This window comes from Aspergillus pseudotamarii (genome assembly GCF_009193445.1).
Source record: "Aspergillus pseudotamarii strain CBS 117625 unplaced genomic scaffold BDV38scaffold_115, whole genome shotgun sequence".
Taxonomy (NCBI): domain Eukaryota; kingdom Fungi; phylum Ascomycota; class Eurotiomycetes; order Eurotiales; family Aspergillaceae; genus Aspergillus; species Aspergillus pseudotamarii.
In genome coordinates, this window is record NW_022475129.1 from 37,719 (window position 1) to 57,061 (window position 19,343).

The 19,343-nt window shown below is 46.8% G+C and overlaps 5 protein-coding genes across 5 annotated transcripts; 2 read left to right on the forward strand and 3 right to left on the reverse strand.

The window, feature by feature from the left end:
• Positions 1-1,024: 1,024 nt before the first annotated feature.
• rasB (Ras small monomeric GTPase RasB) lies at positions 1,025-1,837 on the reverse strand (the record flags this gene model as incomplete). The annotated part of the gene is made up of 2 exons (XM_032058143.1): positions 1,025-1,681; positions 1,760-1,837. 2 exons carry the CDS (start codon positions 1,835-1,837, stop codon positions 1,025-1,027), a joined length of 735 nt encoding a protein of 244 aa, XP_031907392.1.
• A 7,288-nt stretch (positions 1,838-9,125) lies between these two features.
• On the reverse strand, positions 9,126-10,570 carry BDV38DRAFT_264760 (haloacid dehalogenase, type II). The gene has a single exon (XM_032056305.1). The coding sequence runs from the start codon at positions 10,350-10,352 to the stop codon at positions 9,522-9,524; it is 831 nt and encodes a 276-aa protein (XP_031907393.1). The 5' UTR covers positions 10,353-10,570; the 3' UTR covers positions 9,126-9,521.
• A 2,426-nt stretch (positions 10,571-12,996) lies between these two features.
• On the forward strand, positions 12,997-13,796 carry BDV38DRAFT_264762 (uncharacterized protein). The gene has a single exon (XM_032056306.1). The coding sequence runs from the start codon at positions 13,115-13,117 to the stop codon at positions 13,328-13,330; it is 216 nt and encodes a 71-aa protein (XP_031907394.1). The 5' UTR covers positions 12,997-13,114; the 3' UTR covers positions 13,331-13,796.
• Positions 13,797-14,212: 416 nt separating this feature from the next.
• Positions 14,213-18,106, forward strand: BDV38DRAFT_288808 (Mcp5-type pleckstrin domain-containing protein; the record flags this gene model as incomplete). Its single annotated transcript, XM_032061104.1, has 2 exons — positions 14,213-17,237; positions 17,289-18,106. 2 exons carry the CDS (start codon positions 14,213-14,215, stop codon positions 18,104-18,106), a joined length of 3,843 nt encoding a protein of 1,280 aa, XP_031907395.1.
• Positions 18,107-18,507: 401 nt separating this feature from the next.
• Positions 18,508-18,961, reverse strand: BDV38DRAFT_288809 (cytochrome b5-like heme/steroid binding domain-containing protein; the record flags this gene model as incomplete). Its single annotated transcript, XM_032061105.1, has 2 exons — positions 18,508-18,585; positions 18,785-18,961. 2 exons carry the CDS (start codon positions 18,959-18,961, stop codon positions 18,508-18,510), a joined length of 255 nt encoding a protein of 84 aa, XP_031907396.1.
• Between the last annotated feature and the right edge of the window lie 382 nt (positions 18,962-19,343).

The window sequence follows — 19,343 nt, forward strand, 5'->3', positions numbered from 1 at the left end:
GGATCTTTGTCCTTAAGGTATACGGAGTACTCTGGAGTCAATTAGCCCGGTCATTGCAGGCACAGCGAGATATTCATCCCTGTTCATTTCATTTTCGTATTTTCCATTTTTTTTTCTCCGTAGTAATTCATAGGCGAAAGCGATGTGATAAAAAATGAATCGGACCTCTTTCTTTTTTTTCTTTCCCTTCTAGTAGTACCTAGTAGTTACTCGCAAATGCATCAAAAATCGCAACTCAAAGCTCAACCGTAGGGTATCATATCGCAATGCCTGCTAAACTGTGGACTACCACCTTCTGACTTCCTTCAAAAACCACATATCTATTCTCTTCTTTCTTTCAGGAAGCCGTCCACTCATCCCATAAACCAACCCCCTCTCCATTCTCTTACTCATATCGAGAACTCCCCTCCTCCAGCGTCACTGTTGTGTAACAAAGGTGTCGTAAAGGCAGATAAGGATTCGGGAAGCGGGTAAAAAGCCAGCGGGTTCGAAAATGAATACAGGCGTAAACAGAAAAAATAGACGTATTCTTGCAAGGCCCCGGCGGCTCCCGGCCTCTTCAGACACAAAACCTTCCGTAGCCGAAACACCCTAAGGTGGTCCAGAGAGATCGCCTCCTACATTGTAAACGTATATCATGCATCAAGCATATTCACCACCAACCATTGCATCTCAACAAGTTGAGTTATTAAGAAAAGTAGGGGAGGTAAAAAGAAAAGAAAAAAGAAAAGAAGAAAAGAAAAGAAAAAAGAAACGAAACAAAGGGGGCAGAAGGAGGAAAAAAGACAGAGTAAGGCGCTGGGTGCAGAGCCATATGGCCATGAAGACTCGCGGTCAATATAAATAAATGAGGGGGTTGTCATGAAGTAAGCTCGCATGAGATCTCGTAGATAAGGCCAAGGAAGAATAAGGAGTAGAACCGACATCCACGACTGATCACAAAAACGTGCACAAAGGGCCCTTTCATTCCTTTGGGTGGCTAGCCATGGCTAGGGGGTAACTCGACCAGCAAGACAGGCTTGATTCACAGAATGGTGCATTTTAGTGAGCCGCGATGCCGCCCGCCACGGTCAGTCCGGAAGGATTTGGGGTATTCTGGACCAGCATCACGGTCGCGCATGGGACCCAGGCCAGTGGGTCGGCGATCCTGAGAGCGCCCTCCTTGTTGTTGTTGCCGTTGCTGCCTGAGCATCCGAACCACGTCGTAGAAAGCTTTTTCGACATTAATGCAATTTTTCGCAGACGCTTCAACAAACTCACAGCCCAAGTCCTTGGCTAGGGCCTGGCCTTCCTGCGCGGACACTGCTCGCTCAACAGCCTTGTCGCTCTTGTTACCAACCAGCATCACAGGAACGGGAAGCGGAGGTCCGGAGGGATTGTTGATCGGGGAGGCGAGATAGCTGGCGCCGGTGGGAGAGCCGGAACTGGCTGATTCTTTGACCATTTTGATCTGGTTATAGAACTTCTGTATTCTCGAAAAAGAGGCCCGTGAGGTAATACTGTAAACAAGCACAAACCCTTCACCATCACGGATCCACTGATCCCTGAGTGCTGTGTATTCTTCCTGACCTGCGGTATCTAGCACTTCCAACATGCATGATTGCTGATCGATCACCACCTGCTTCCGATACGAGTCTTCGATCGTTGGATCGTACGTCTCGACGAAATGGTTTAGACATAACTATTGAACGAAATTGCGAGAGTCCAATTGTTTAGTCATTTGGGTCACGACTCGGAGACGGAGAGGTGAAGGGCTAACCTGAATTGTGAGCGCCGTTTTTCCGACACCACCATCCCCCAGCACCACCAACTTGTACAGTGTCATTTTCCCCGACATGGCGACTGATTATAGAGCGGTAGGCGTCAAGAAAAAGGAAAGGAAAATTGGGTATCTGGCGTATAAACAAAACGGAATGGCGGGGTGGGCCAAAGAGTCGAAAAGGAGGAAGGTCGAAAAGGAAAAAGAAGAAAAGTGATCTATGGGATGCTCCAGATTGAGCACGGACACGGGAACGTAGGAATCCAAAGAACGGCTATTTTGGTAGTGCGCGATTAGCCACCGGAATTATCGTCGATACTTTAGACTGCCGTCTAAGCACATACCCACACCGAAAACCACGGGAGCAGTTAATTCCCCTAATTCAGACAATAAATAGCCCACGTACCTTAGAAGACGTAGGGTCAAGAAGAGGAGGACAATTTAGGTCAGTCGAGTGAGTATTTAAAACCAAAAGAAAAAGTTTTCTTTTTCTTTTTTTTCTTTTCTTTCCTTTTCCTTTTCCTCTCAGTTTTCTTCTATGACCAAGCTTGTCATTTAAAAGAGTTCAAGGACCAAAAAGAGAAGAAAAAGAACAACCCCCTAATTAGGATTGGAGCAGTTCACAAATAAGCGGCCACCACAGCTGCAGGACGATACGGGAGGTAGAACTGGAAGTAATCCGCTAAAATGAAGCTGTTCGCAACTCCGCGCAACGTAGAAATATATAAAATAAGAGAAAAAAAAAAGTCAAATATACAAAACAAAGTAAGCCGAGTGGATGCTTGACAGAGTTTCTTGAGACAAAACACGCAGAGGTTTTGTTTTGCCTCAAACTGTTTCCGCCACGTGAGGGGGAAAGGGAGGGGAGGCGATACTTGAAGAGTGATCGCCAGCAGTCGATGTACGAGTATGTAGGTGTATGTACGATAATATTGGGAGGAGCGTTTTATGTAACGAGCCTTTCTCTTATCTCGTTCGCGAACGAGGGGGAGGGGAGCAGGCGCCGGTTCCCAGGAGGTAAGAAAGGCTTGGCCAGCAAGTAACTGAATGGATGAGGGGGCGAAACCAAAGATACCCACGGAACCTCACGGTAAAGTATCAGTATGAAGATCTGAAGGTGTAGGAAGAGGGAGAAACTGGATAGGATAACAAATTTTTAATGTGAGAAAGAGGAAGGGGGGCAAGGTGTCCCTAGAGGATCAAAAAAAAAATTGAAAAAAAGAAAAGCGAAAAAAAGGCGAATAGAATAGAATCACAAAATAGATAATGAAATGAGGCGTTGGAGACAATGATCCCTGTCGGAGACCAAGAGCCGTCTCTTAGTTTTGGGTTAGCGTGTTTAGTTAGGAGGAGTTGGTGGGTATGCGGTATAGATGGCTTCGTCTTCGACTTCTTTCTTCTCTCTCTCTCTCCTTCTCACACATTCATTCTATTTTTTTTTATTTTTATTGATTTATTTATTCTTTTTTATTTATTTATTTTTATTTTTTACGTTCTTGAAATAATTAACTAATTATGTGCGCTAGATTCTTAATAACCCAGGTTGGGCGTTAATCATTTGTTCATTAACTGAAAAGATTGGGTGGAGAAAGCTGACAGGAGGATAGTAAGAAAGGCTGAATGGGAATGGTGAGAGCGACGAAGAGGGGAAGGAAAGTAGAAACCGGCAGAAGCAGCAGCAAGAGGCGGGCAAAGAGTTGTGTAAGAGAACCTAAGACCTAAAAGCATGAGAGAGTCACTTAGTGTCTGTCTGGGGCTTGAAGCTGGAACTGGAACTGGAACTGCATTTGGTGGATTGGACATGCAGATGGACCCGCGCAGAGTGAGTGGGGATTCCTTCCGGGATGATGTATGGATGGGTAACCTTTTTTTTTTTTTTCTCGCTCTCCCTTTCTAAAAGGTAACGTGCCTAGACTCTATCAAAATACAAATTTTGTACATACATTGACAAAGCATAGCGTATCACTAAAGTCACATTGGAGATGATGGAATCTCCAATTTTTAACGTTTGATTGACTGTATCAAGCTTGTCCCAGGTACCCAACCCTAATCATTACATTGCTCAGGTACCATCTATCTACCGATATTTCTCCATCATTTACAAGCCCAATTCTGGTGAGATGTTCGCAGGAATAGGAGTGATAGGAGGACGTACGTAAGATCAATCCTTGTCCTTCATGACTTATGAATAGTACTATAGTTCTATGACAGCTCCCAAGACTTCTTCCCAATCATTCGGTACTACGTAAGGTATTCTGGTCGATCTAGCAGGCCTTAGGCCGTTTCTTCAACGCAGAATTCCTACCCCTAACACAGTCCTGGTCTCCTTGATCCGTCCCACAGTCAAGTCCGAAAAAGTCCATTCGGCTTGGTCGAAACTGTTTCGGGTAGACACGAGGTGGGCGTATGGTAATACTAAGTTCAGGGTGCACCACACTACCGCAAACAATTGGGATTGTAAATTCATGTTTCCCTGTATGTGTGATTGCGACAATAGGAGTTGATCCATCCCTCGGATATGGTCATGCCTAGGCCAGGTAGTGAGGCCGTTAAATCTGTCCTTTGTACGGAGTATTGTACCGGCAACCATATACGTATTCAGCGTAACGCATACCAAATATCATGGTCAAGAACCTAATCCGATCAGGAGACAGGTTTTCTCTTTTCCTTTTTAATTTATTGAATTCCCCCCCAAGCGTGCTTATTTTTCTAGGCAGAATGAGAGAGAGGCAAGACAGTAGATTTCGCTGGTGCAGCAACCTTTGCAGGTCCACACGGGGAAGGAAGATAGAACATTCCGCGGCCCCTGGTGGTCAGGCTAAAACCAATCTTCCTAATTCCCGGGAATCCCTAATACGTGGTTTGTCGTCAGTCTGGGACTTTAGTACTGTATAAGTAAACCTTGGACTCTTAAAGCAGTCTTGTTATCTCTCATGGTGGTCTCAAAATATGAAAATGACCGCAGGACCTTGCGACAACGTATGTATAGTTCACACCTGCATGTAGCCATTTCTTCGATTTTTTTTTATTCGTCTTATTTCTATCCCCGTTTACTCTTTCTTTTGCTTTTCGATTGCCAATTGCTGACATTGCCATCGGCATGTGAAATCGAAACAAAAACCGCCCCATCTGGGCTTAGCGAGAAATTTGTTCGACAAGGAAAGTTCCATGATAATTACCTATAGTGGGGTCCATCTAACCCCTATTGTGTCATTAGGAATTCTCCTAGGGAGTTAGCGGTGCTATATGCAGTATGTACTCCGTACCAATGGATTGGAATTCTGGAATGTTACACTGTAGTAATAAGCGAAATGACGACGACGAAATTTTCTTTTTCTTTTCTTTCTTTCTTTACCCCCTCCCCCTCGATCCCTGCTCCTGCACACCCTACCGGAGAATCCGTCCGATAACCAGTGCCGGGCCGGTCCATCGCTGGCCAAATAAGGTTCCACGAGACTAACAGGGATTAATCATCTCATCGCTTTAGTTACTGAAACATTTTCGCCAGCCGGCAGACAGGCGTAGTTAGTCATCATATCACCATCGTTCCCCTAGGGAGGGGAATACTTAAGCCGTAGGCAGCATGAACGTAGAATTTCAGAACCTGTAGATCTTGTTGTCACGCTGTCTATTGTTTCTCTCCAATGTCGGCGTAGTACCCAATTGCCACCCCCTGCTTCTGTTCTTCATTTTGCATCACACCAACAACACTTTGTCGATAAACAGCCGGACTGGGGAGCCCAGGGAAGAAAAACAGCGAGGGAAAGTTACAGAATCGGAATGGAAAACCCTATTCTGTACTCCGTAGCTTGGTCGGGTTTCCTCTCTGTTGCCTTTGGATTTTATTTTTATTCCTTTGATTTTTATTTTATTTTTATTTTTCACTTTTTGTTTTTGTTTTTTTACGGTTGGCCATAGTGGAGCCAATAACGGGCCATATCCAGGCAGAGAGTTAGCTCTCCAACACAATGGTAGCTACACAAACAAGGCATAGACCTTCCTCCACAGCACTGCAACGATCATCTGGGTGGAAAGTATCTGACACTGACTAGAAAATCTCAAGTCACTATTACATTTGATTCCTGTTAGGCACTATCCACTAATTTCTAGAGTCTGAGGCCACAGTTTCAGTGATCAGCGTAACTGGAAATCAGTTTTCTTGCCGCACTGACAGGATTCCGGGCTAGCTTTGTTTCCTAAAACCTGCAAACTACGTGGATGGATATACGAAAGTCGATGCCAATGGCCCCTAAGGTGGGTAGATGAGCGTCCACACGCGATGCCAATACAACTAGAAACTTAAGATACGTGAGGAGGTATCTATTTTGTGCGCTTGTGCTTGTGCTTGTGCTATGCGACGTTGGTTGCCCGCCGGTTGGACTCGGGGAGCAAGCCAAGCTGTGACATTACTTTAATCAATGATATTTCCATTTTTGAAGGCCGAAGATAAAACTATCTATAAGGCGGTAGCTAGTAACTGGTCCGACGAAGGACAGAGTAGCTGGGACCCGCCTGGGGGTTCAGGGAGACAAGAACCTCGGTAGGACTCCATATATTTTTTAGCTTAAAAGAGAAATGGGAAGGAGAGGCGAGAAATGCGGACAAGCAGACTAAAGTGGTAAAGCCCGCGGGATTAAGGCATCATTGTACCCAGGAAACTGGACAACAAGCTTGGTGAGAACTTGAGGATTTCGATTTTGTACATCCTACCCATCTGTGGATAGCACGGAGCAGTCCTCGGAGTACCAGCAAGACTAACCAGATCTGGGCAAAGTGCATTCCATCCACAACACACCAATTGGGCTTTTATTTTTATTTTTATATATATTTATTTTATTTTTTACCTTGGTTACAATTATAACATACATAGTACATACGCTGGTATCCACAGTAATCTCCCGCCCCATTTTCCACGTGGGTAGCTAAGACTACAGTGGTCCGGAAACGTGCAAGTAGATATCTGTCTGAGCTACTCCGTGCTAGCTTTTAATAGTCGTCTTGTCCTAATTAAACTGACTCGAAACGATATGTTGATTTGGTATCTGTAATGGCTTCTAGACACTACTGGAATGCACACTAACGACCTAATACGTCTAGTTATACATAAATATCGAAGCATATTTCGTAATTACTAGCTCCTTATATCAATACATCCGGTACACTGGAGCAACAATTATGCATTGTAATCTGCAGGGTGCTCTATAGTCAACATGATCCAAGAATGAAGACAAGATGCACTTTCCAGTCACCTTTTGTCAGGGGGCGTTCCGCTACGTTGGGTAAACTGCTACCTAGTGCAAGATTTTCGAATCTCAGTGGAGCGTTTACTACCATAGTACTTCGGCGTGTGGCTGCAACAATTTGCACTACCAGACCGTAGAAGGTATGTACGTGCGTGCAGGGAGTCAGGGACTTGAGATATAGGTGGCTAGCCTAATGTGCGTGACTGGCAGCTGACCTTGCAGAACGACGAATGGACCGTCCTGGGTGGATAATAATAGCCTGTATGTATCTAGTCGTTTTGGAGCCTCTCACATTGCATAGGAGACAATTAGGAGTTGCGTCTCCCTAAATTTATCACGCAGCACTGCCTCCCTACTAGCTTTGAATCACGATATGTAACAAACGTCATTAATGGCGCCGAGCCTGTGTCATGTCAAGCTGCAACCTCGATCGTCGAGTCGAGACCCGGGTAAGCTTCGTCGGATCCGATGTGCGTTGGAGACCATACTGTGTATCCACTAAAGAATGCAGGTGTGTTTATTTTAGAGTATGTGACGTTTTTACCGCTAATCTGGGACTGGGGTACCTATGTCTGTATGCGACAATAGTATCAATAAGTCATTGAATTAAATTGCTCGGGATTATTTTCCGCACCGACCACTAATAGATGGAATGATAGCAGTACGTATACCCAGCGTTATGGCTTGGGCTAAGGTCCATGAGATCATCCTCTTGGTGCCCAACATCCGAGACGTTGGGAGCATAGTCACCCCGCCCTAGTTCTAACTCAGTATTAGGCACGAACTACAACGTTTACCATCATCGTGAAGACCACCTAAGTCATGTCGTATTATTTCGGTACTATAGGCGGTCGAGGAAGTCGAATATGCGGGGCCATATATATCCTGGTGGAGGACGGGCCATGGTTGCATATCAGTCTGCCAACCCTCCCTCACATAATCTCTAGAACTGTCGCATTATCAAGTCTTGAAACGCCGCCTTGTGTTGAAACTGCACTATTGATCCTCCAGTGGCAAGATATCTGGTGATGGACCAACCGGGATAATCAACTGCGAGCTGCCCGTCCGTTTGCCAATTGCCTTCAGGTAGCCAAATTTGTACTGCAGACTAGAATTAGTGATTGGCCCAAGTCAGCTGAATCTCAAAAAAGCCCGCTTACAATGTCAAAATATGTCGTCTTCTTAAAGGCACCCCCCCTTGTCCGGTTGGACTCGTCGAAGTACAACCGACGATACCAATTATGGATTCGTGGATAATCATGCCGTATCATCTTGAGGTTACATCTGAAGATTAGATAGTACGCCACATCAAACCGGGCAATGGTTGTGTACAGGCGAATATCGGCCTCGGTTATGTTTTCGCCAAACAGATATGGCTGGTGTCCTGGCTGTGCTAGGTGGTTTTCAATACGATCTAGCGCCTCAAACAACGGGTAGATATTCTCCTCGTAAGCTTCCTGTGTTGTTGCGAACCCCGTCTTGTATACTCCGTTGTTGATCTGATGGTACACCCATTCATTCATCTCATCAATATCTTTTCTCAAAGGCTGGGGATAGAATCCTCCACCCGGCCTGTTGATTTCACGCAACTCATCTGGAAGGAGATGGTCAAATTCGCTATAGAACATACGAATAATCTCGCTGCTCTCATTATTCACTATTGTACCTTGTTTCTTATCCCATAGGACCGGGATGGTGTATCGCCCGTCGTACGTCGGATTTGCTTTGAAATATAGCTGTCTCAGCTGCGTGAATCCGTAGAGAGGATCCTTCTCTGCTGAACCCCACCGACCTGAGAAGAACCAACCATCGGGCCCCAGCTCAGGGTCCAAAACCACTAGCTGGATTATCTCCTCGAGGCCTTTAAGTGATCGAACGATGTTAGTCCGATGCGCCCATGGACAGCCGTACCCTAAGTATAAGACATAGCGGTCTTTTTCGGCAGGGAATTCAGCCGCAGAATCATTGGACACGGATGAGCGAAAGACCGAAGCTTTACGCCGGAAGTGTCCATCAGCGTCGGCGTGACGGTAGACTTTGTGTTCCTGAATGCCTTGCTTAGTACGGAGATGACAGTGTCATGAGATAGATACCTTACATACCTGCTCTGTCATGGCGCTCCCCTTTTTCGAAGTTATACTTTAGTGAACACGTAAAATGACAGCAAAGAGGCAGTTTAAATGTGTCGGCTTTTGGGCGAATCTGACTTTTACAATGATTTGAATTTGTAATCATTGAGCTGACAAATTGAAGTGCTTATGTTGCAATCAATGGATTTACCCGCTGCGTCATCATGAGGGGTAAACGATTGCATTTCATCAAGTGACGTATAATATAGGTTTAGAATTGACCATCAACTGAAAAGAACCAACTAGCCCAGTAAACTCATAGCGTCATTCCCTATCTTCTCTATAGTTGAATATGTATAGTACCGTGGCTTCATTGCGTCAAGGATCGCACATTTGAGGTTTCAGATAGTCTCGTCCTGCTCTGTTCCTAAATAAATATATGTCATCCGTTCATAACTTAATCGCCACTTGAATGCCAAGTCGCCGTGCGATCTCGACGAAACCACCTGTGTTCAGCTCGATCCAAAGATCCACAAATCCGTCTTGCTTTGCCTGAGCTATATCCTCCGTCTCTTCTTTAGGCCGTGCAACGTATATTGTCTGAAAACCTTGTGCTTTGGCGGCCTTCAGGTCTGAAAGATGGGCTGCCACCAGGGCGCAGTGACTGGGGTCCAAGTCGAAGCGGGCGGCTGCCCCACGATACACCTCAGGCGAGGGTTTGTACGCCCCAAAATTCTCTGCACTGGCTATATCCGTAAAAGGCAAGGAGCCATATCGCCGAAGGTCTTCTAGCAGAGAGACGTTGCCGTTCGACAAGGTGCACGTGCGGAACCTTCGGCTTAACAGTTCCAGGCCTCGCACACTGTCAGGCCACGGAACAAGACGGTGCCAGCAGAGCGACAAATCCCATTTCTCACTGTCAGTGAAGACATTCTCGATTTTCCGTTGCTGAAGTAGCTTGGATAGAGCAGTGTAATGGTGCTGATCAACCGAAACGAAGCCTTGGGAAGGGTCAAACGAGGCAGTAAACTGTCCATAGGACTGTCGCCAATCTTCCGCAATTGAGAGCCAATCTGTAAAAGTCATCTGTGAGACCCGTGCGCGTTCATCCGGAGGAATAGGCTTGCGGGGAGCATGAAGGACGCGCTCAGCGGCGTCTTGCAACTCTCTCGTGACGGACGGGCACCATTCAACAACGGTTCCGAATACGTCGAAGAACAGGACCTTGGGAAGTATATTGATTGGCATACTGTGTGAGCTCCTACCTTTTACAGCATACATATAATTACCTAACTTTAGGGCATTGATGCCAAGGGGTTGAGGGAATGTAAAGTGTTTCACCAGCCTAGTATGAAATGCAAGGTAGTACTTACATACTAGTACTCTGTACTATGTATAGAGTACATACATACGTATCATCAACAATAAGGAACGTCATGCGCGTTCAATGTTAATGTTCACGTCATTGTTCCTTCCAACTGACGTGTTGCTTAGTCAGGGGTCAGGATGAGAACACCCATGTCTTAGCTGCTCATGGAGAGAAATGCATGATCCCATGATGAAATGCGAACTCCGCCACAATGCTGTCCATCGCGAAGCGAAATAATTCACGGATTCGCATGTGATAGGGTAATTCCGACGTGGACAATCTCATAGCCTGTAAGAGGAAAACGAAGGTTCTATTGCTAACTCCAGAAACTATGGGCGATCAACAGATTCATCACATTATTATCACTTGTTCGCTGCTTCGGATTGATTATGTGACTAGTATGCAATGTCGGCAAATGGAGGGCAATGCATGTCTTTATTGTTAGCTGACGAGTGACGACGACGTAACTGGGTCCCATCCGCGTTGACAGCTGCAAGCTGGTTGATCCTCAACGGCGCAATCCTGGCCTCTTCGACTACGTAGTAGTATTTTGGATTTGGATATGCATGAAGATATCTGTAATTCCTATTACACAAGGCGTTCGAAGAAGATCTGGGGACTTCGGCAATGGAAATCTCCCACTTCAGGGCCAAAAAAGAGAAAAAAAAAAAGTCTAATTCCAACGGGGTGGTTTCCCTCCTCTTTCTTTCACTTCGGGTCTTTTTTTATTCTCTTTTTTTCTTTTCTTTTATTTCGTCTCCCGCCCGTAATACCTGTACGTAGTTTGATATATCAGTTGAACAAAGGCGCCAGCAGCCTTGTCGAGTCTCGACCGTCAAGGGCTAATAAATACATTAATATCAATATTAATATTACTTTATTGTACAATGACCTGTCAATTTTTGCCCCTGAACTAAAGACAGAAGTATGTCTTGCCGTGTGGGTCGCTCGATGAATCCCGGTCGCGAATCAGGAAAAGTGTTATCGCTCTAGTCCAGTAGGCAAGACCTATTTTTTTTTTTTTTTCCCTCACGTTCCTTTTCGGTGTTGGGGGGGGGGGGGGTAGCACACGTTCCAATTTCCAACTAGGTAAGTACTATCTATACGAAAGTCGGGTAGGTAAAGTTCGAACGGTGGGAGAACTAACGGAGAAGGTACCCAATTGTGATGAATAGCTATCGATTATAGGTCGCTGCCTCAGGGTTGGATATCTCCTCAAATTAGACCATGCCAGTCCCGAGGCCAGTCACAAGCTGGTATCTACTTGTACTAGGTTACTGTTCGGAGATGATCTTTACGGAGTATACCCTTGGGTAGCACTTCCCTTTCTTTTTCCTAGTAACAGTACATTGCAGTAGCCATTATATGTGTTTATATAATTTTCTGTCATATATCTGATCCCGAAGATTACGGAGTAGCGACAGAATGACCAGTGGCCAATCTTTCGCAGCAAGGGTCACCAGCTCCGATCTAATTTCCGAAATGGGGAAACCACCCAGGAAAACTCGGCGCCGAACACTGGAAGAAGTGGAGAGCTGAGCTCGTAGGACCCAAGGATCCTGTACGGGTGCTTCCTTTGTAAGTTTGTGTCCACTGTTCCCAAAAGAGGTGGATAAAAACATCGGACGTGTTTCCGCATCCCAATGGCAAATTCTCTGATAATAGATGATTGAGCCGAGCATCTCTAATCCTGACGATCTATTTACACGTTACAATATGTACTAAATATCTGTCGAGGTCTCCGGTATTCATGGGATTGATATATAGTCAAAGCAAGGACTTACTCCCGTGCCTCAGTTCTAATTATAACAAATGCCCTACGTGACGGTTGAATTAAGAGAGGCTGAAACACGGACCATGGGCTCTGGGGGAAATTGCAATTGACGATCGCTTGATAGGCAACAGAGCTAACGATTTGCCTTCCCCAGAGACATCGTATGATTCCATCGGAAGAAAAATAAGAACAGAGGGGGGGAGGGAAGGAAAGGAAAGGAGACAGAGAAAGAAAGAACCAAAAGAAAAAGTCAGTGTAGATAAGTGACTGGAGAAATAGGGTTGATAGAATTAGTAGTTAAATACATCCTTAGGTTGTTACGAAGCAATTGCAACAATCAACGCTTGAGAATAAGTAATATCATGAAATCGAATAACATGACATTTGACCAAAATCACCAATAATCTTTCTTGTTCAATCCAATTACTTTACCGGCAACCACAAGGGAGAAGAACGAGAAACAAAAAACAAGAAAAAAAAAATTCATTATCATCCTCAAATTGTGGAACCCTTTCAAAACTAGCCCGAAAATCAAAAGGTTGACATGAACCTCCCCTGAGAAGCAATCAACTTTCAATGGATCTCCTTTACCCGGTCCACTGAACTAGTCAAAGGACTAAGTAGTCCAATGGACACGACTTTGCTTTTGCTCCGTACAATTAAATTAACACAATTGGACGATCACTGGACTAACCGCTCCTTCGTCCCCTTTCCACTGGCTGGAGTGTGTCCCCTTTTCCTTTTTCGTTTTCTTTTTTATTTTTTTCCTCCCACCAAAAGCTGGCCAGCCAAGCGGGTGACTTCTACCCTGTTTCACATTTTTCTGCCCTCCTTCTTTTCCTTTGGCCCAGTACTAGTACTAGGAGGACGATTGGCCTGTCCAGTCTTTGCTTGAATACGATGGTTTCTTGCCGGTTACTGCAGGGATTACGAGTATCCATCACTCTCGCATCCACATCCGATTACGCGCGCTCTGATTCGTCTTCTTTCACTATCCCGCTTTTTATGCCCGGGAGTTTTATTTTGTACTACTTACTACCTTTTACTATTAGTGTACGGAGTACATGCTCTCACTGGCAGCTCAAGTGGGGACGTTCTTTTGATCCTCCTCACTAATCGGGAGCGTCGACTTAGTTCCCCATCCCCCCTAACGAACACCCCTGGAAGAGCTAACGCTTTAGCATCTTAGCCACGGCTTGTCCTCACGTCGTGCACATCCCGATGCTCGGACAAGTTCTTTGGTCGCAGCCCGCAAGGCTCAGTAGCTCTTGATCGGCTTTGATCTAACGGGTCTCCTCATACAATGTAGGCCGTGTCCCCTTCCTCCTCAGATCTTTCTGTCTAGGGATCGATGAGACCTTGGTGGACGTCAGTCTTGCTCGCTGACTCCGCCTTCGTTTTTGCTGTCTCTGAACGCGATCTACGATTCTTCCTCCTCCACCTCCCCGCATCGGCGAGCCATTTCAATTCCCTTGTACCTCTTCCCCCTTTACTGGGTGGCTAAGCAAAGCTCGTGAAGCGCGGTAATTCAAGCTCTCGGGGTCTTCCATTTGCCTCTCTTTCTTTTTGCCCTTTTCTTTTTCTTCTTTTTTTTTTTTGTCCTCCCTGGCCCCAAGCGGAGTCTGAAAGCGTGTGCAAAGCCATCTCCGTGCTTGAGGGAGGGTAGCAATTGGATCTAAATGTAGGTGGGAAGTCTACTGCCTGTGTGCCTTTCCTCCCAACCGCGTTCATCTCGACTCATGTGTGCAAATAGCTGACGCAGCTCATTGCGGCGAACCAGAATTCCCGTGAAGATCTCATCAGCAACTATAGCTGCTGGACAGCATCTATATCGCCTTTCGTCTTGTTTCCTACCTACCTGCAGCATCCGGAAAGTCAAATGGACCCCGCATAGCGCAGTGCTTCAATGGTATAAGGTGTGCGCGCCCGGTTGCTGTTGTACTTCAAGTTTCTCGAGTTCATGGTTGTCTTGAAGTCTTGGTTGTCTATTATCAAGTGATGGCAACAGAGACTGTCTCACAAGTTTCCCCTGCAGAGGTGTTTCCAACGCCCTCTACTACGCCTCGGAGAGGTTCCTCTATGCATTCCCGGGGAGATTCCTCTCCTGGCCCATCATCGTCGCCACCATCTCCATCAAACCAGAGTTTCTTCCTCGATGGACGCCGTGACTTTCAAGATGTCACATACGAGGACACCTTATCGCCGCTAGATCCCAGGAGGTTTACCCCAACACTACATGCTTCACTTGTTTCGGAGATTTTGTCGTTAAGGCGGGACGTGGAGAGTAAAACAAAAGCCATTGATGTCTTAGAGCGAACCCTGGATGAATCGCGCATAGAGGCTGAGGATCTCAGTGAGCGTTTATCACAGAGTACCAAGGAGACGCGGTCTCTCAAGCATCAGTTACAGCTTGTGGAAGGGGGTACATCCTCAGCTCTTACGGAGCTCGCGAGGGAGAGGGATGAAACGCTAGAGAATATCTCAGATGTGCGAAAGAAACTGGACCAGGCACAAAAGAAAGCCCGCAGTCGGGAAGATGAGGTCGATAAGACATTGAAGCTTTGGGACCGCGATAAGGAACTCTGGGACGGTGAGCGTAGAAACCTGGAACGCAAGATCCATGTTGTTGAGGGTCGTCTCAAGGCGGTCTTGACCGAAGTGGCAGCGTTCCAAGCAGCTGGGAATTTTCATCAGATACAGAACCCCGATGGGGCTGGTTTGGCTAAAGACGAAGCTATGGGGAAGGATAGTGATACTGCGAGCGCCCACTCGAGCAGTCAAGGGAGACGGCGGACCAGTGTCACAAGCGTAAGCACTGACGGGAGTGATCTGCATGATCTTAGGTACTCTGTGGCAAGTGCTGTCAATATACCAGGTGCGAAACACGACGGCATAAACCTTGCGCAAGAACTGGCATTCGACGAGGAAGACGAGTTTGAACTGCCCGACGATGATTTTACCCCTTATTCACCTGAGGCACTCCCGGAAGAACGCCCAACGTCAGTCCACTCACAGTTGTCCCACACAATGGAAATGGGGGCAAAGGCAAGGAAGATCCTGGGCCTCTCTCTCCATAGTGTAGAAAGCTGTGGAATCAAGTCGGAACCTAGTAGTCCCTGGAAACCACCTCCAACAGCAACAACGACAGCGAGCTATTGCTATCAAGATGCTGGAATTCAATATTCCCCCCCTCCGTCCCCGAAGTTGAAACTAGAGACTGGGACCGTGACCTGTGATAAAGATGCTGAAGGCCGCGACGCCTCTGTCTTGTACCAGACGAAAGACAGCAGCACGTGGATGGTCCCAATAAATATGGTATCGACATCTTCTCAAACTGTCGGTGATTTGCCCACACCTCCTTGGACTCCTAAGCTTGGTGAATCATCGCCGCTGTCGAAGGCCCCTGATCAGGCTACCATGGTCTGTACAGCCATTCAGACAGAACAACTTACTGCTCCTGAAACCCACGATAAACGTGCCAATCTTTCCCATAACTGTCCGAGTTCCTCAGATATCGAAGTCCCAATGATTGCAATTCATCCACCATGCTCTGAGCCTTCTTCGCCTCGAGGGAGCGTGGTTCTGCCACCACAAACTAAGAATGCTTCTTGCCAAACCGACTTGAAAACTATTGTCGATAGCCGAACGGTTGGCATACAGACAGAGGAAATTCGAATTGACCAGCGGGCTGTCAAATTGCCTGCGAGCTTATTACCGTCTGCCATCCCAGATTTACCCCTTCGTACCAATCTCCAGGGTTTTCCGATCCAGCCGTATCACGCCCCACCTCCAAGAACGAGGAAAGAGGAGATACCACCACCTCCTCCTATCCCAGCCAAGGCACCAGCACGAAGCAAGCCTCATGAACACGTGCAAGCTTATCCCGGTAACAATGACAACGGTCCGTTATCTGATGAGTCAAAGACATATTTAAGACGGCCCCTGCGATCCAGTAGTCTCTTTGCCGGTTTTGACCAACCAAGTGATGAGGAAACGTCACTTAGGGTGAGAGATATTTTCACAGATGATGAGCTGCTAAACCGGCCGTTCGCTTCATATACACTGAGAAGAGGCAAACTGGTTTCCACTCAGGGATGTCCTAGCTTGGACGAGACCACCACGGAAATCGATGAGCACATACTAGAGGCAGAAGCACATTTATATGATGCAACAGCCGATCTTGAGATGAAAAATCCAAGCAGAGCTTCTCGAATAAGTCCACAAACAGGAGCAGTGCCCTTGTGGACACGCCAACAGGATATACGCAGAGCGGCGATGATATCCAACGGGGCAGCCGCACACCAGAGAATACGGAGCCCCAGCGAGCCAAGTCTGGACGGTAGTGCTAGTGGCGGCTCTAGTATAGCTCCCCCGTTCCCCGTCCCCATTCGACTCAGTTCGCGGAAATTCCCAGTTAAGGGCAACGATGGTCAGCAGAGTCCTACTCCTTCGAACCCCCGGAAATTTTCTGATCAAGGACGGCCGTCGATCACTCGGCAACCTACTTTGCGGCGAGTGCGGTCTGCTGCCGCAATGTCTCAAACAGAGCCTGACCGACCTGTAACCCGATCATCACCTACCATGTCAACATCTTCCTGCGCGGCGGATAGTCCCCAATATCCGTCTCTCCCATTCAACGATATCACTACTCCTCGGCGGATTAGGCGGGCAAGCCAAGGGCGATCCAATAATAGCGGCCACCCCACACGCGCGTTTTCCCACCACCGGGATGATTCCACGGCGACATCAGTCCAGCCAACTAGTGTTGTTGATGCTATTGCTCAAACGATGGTAGGAGAATGGATGTTCAAGTACGTTCGGAGGAGGAGATCTTTCGGCGGAGTTGGTGAAGCCAAGGACAACTGGGAAGGCCGGAATGCCGAGGAAGTGTCAGCGAACATCGCCAACAGTGGATCAAGGCACAAACGATGGGTTTGGCTGGCTCCGTATGAGCGAGCGGTTATGTGGAGTAGCAAGCAGCCAACAAGTGGACCAGCGTTACTTGGCAAGAGCGGCAGAAAATGTAGGGTACCCTTTCATAAGTTTTATGCCGGATGCCGCTAACTACGAGCAGTGACAATTCAATCTGTCCTTGACGTTAAAGACGACAACCCTTTACCTAAGGGATTCGACCCGCAAAATCAATTCAACCGATCCATCCTCATCCTTACCCCTGAACGAGCCCTCAAATTTACCGCTACCACCATCGAACGGCATTACGTTTGGCTAACTGCCCTGTCATTTTTGAGTCATTCTGCCATGGGCCTTCACGATCTCGCAGCTCTGCCGCCTGTACCGCAGGAAGAATTTGCATCTTCCGCGCCTACTGCGACTTTGCGTCGCAACCCGATCCGCGATTCTATAAGAATCGCCAAAGGCCGGCCAAGGCCAAGGCCGAGAGGGAAACGAGCATTCAAACACCCTGAGCCAGTTCCAGAGCTCCCAGCAGAAATGGATATGGCAGATGCCGCTGACCCACCCACAATTCCCCGGTTCTCCAGCCATTCGCGCAAGCGCAGCAATACGACTCCCCGGATCCCCATGATCCGCAGCTTTTCCAATCAGGGTACCGTGCCATTAATGCCTCCAACGCAAGGCGCGTTTGAAGCATATGCCCCACCCGCTACGAACAGTGGCCAGAGCATCATTAGTGGCCGTACCTCCGAGGCCAGCGTGAGAACTGGTAATTATTTCGATGCCATTGGTACCGTGCGCATGGAGGCGTTCATTGACCAGACCGAATCTAACCAATACCATGCGACACATCCAAGCCATGTGCGGAAACCTTCGAGTCCTTGGAGCTCGGAAAGCCAACAATTTTATGACCTTGATCACCCAAGGTATGACGATTGTGGATCTTTTCGCAGTGATGATCCCTTCGGAGGATTCTAACACATTGTAATCATAATGTTGTGGGCGTGGCATTATTCTCCAGGGAGATGCGTACCCCCTGATGGATCGCCAGGTTCGAGAATCAGCAACTGTATATCCTAGTGTGGCATCTGCACAGGTGCCCGCTACCGTTCATATTCGCACATTGATACCACTTTGGCTACATAATATTGGAAGGGGCATTGGTTGGGAGCTAGGCGTTAGAATCATCTAAAAACCATTGATATTTATTCTAGGATAATCAACACTCCGCGAATGCGTACATGACAAGGTAGTATTGTGCAACGTAGTGCTTGCAGCATAATCACGCCGGAATAGATGACCGGACCATGCAGAAAAAAAGTTAGGCGAAAAACATACTTCCCCTTCTATAAGACAAACACATATTCAAACATTCTCAATCACAGCTTTGCAGCCTCTTTCACTTCCCCAATCTTCAGCTTTGGCGTATACTTCTTCAACACACCCTCATTGTGATACTGTCCACAGTTAGCATCAATGAATGTTAATAGACTGAACGGAAATTGAAGAAAAAGAAATACGGGAAATGAGGAAGAGAGAGAGAGAGAGATTCATCATATATATGGCGACATAGTAGTGCGTCGGAACCCCCCCAAAAAAAAGAAAAGAAAAAAAAGAATGAAAAAATGGTATCCAGTGGTAGGGAAGTCAATATACCTTCCAAAACTGCTTGCTAGCATCTTTACCCGCGACACGCTTTAAGATTTTTGCACCCCCGGGGTGCTCATCCACGAACTTGGTCACATCGTACACATTCTTGTCGATGATGATATAAAGGCCTTTGTCGGCGTTGTTGTGGGAAGCGACGTCGGCAGGCGTGAAAGTCTGAGACATTTTTGCTTTTCTTTCTTTTTCCAAATTCCTTGATCACTTCTTCTGCCCTTGGGTTGAGTGGTGTTGTGGTGATGGTATTGTAAGTACTAGTACAGAGATAAATAGGTTCTTTTGAATCGGATGATTGATGATGATAATGAATAAATCCGGGGTCAAAAAGCGGAGAGATGACGATGGCCTGTCAACTCGGGCGAGTAGGAGCCGAGGTTAACCTCCCGTCCCCGTGCCGCGGTCAGTACTAGTCTTGAGAATTGAAATATCTGTGCCGTGATTGGTTCTTCGTGCCGTTACTACGACCTACACGAGCACTACAATGCCTATGGATAAGAATGTATTTGACAGGTATTACCATTCCAGTGTCATAATAAAGCATAACAATTTC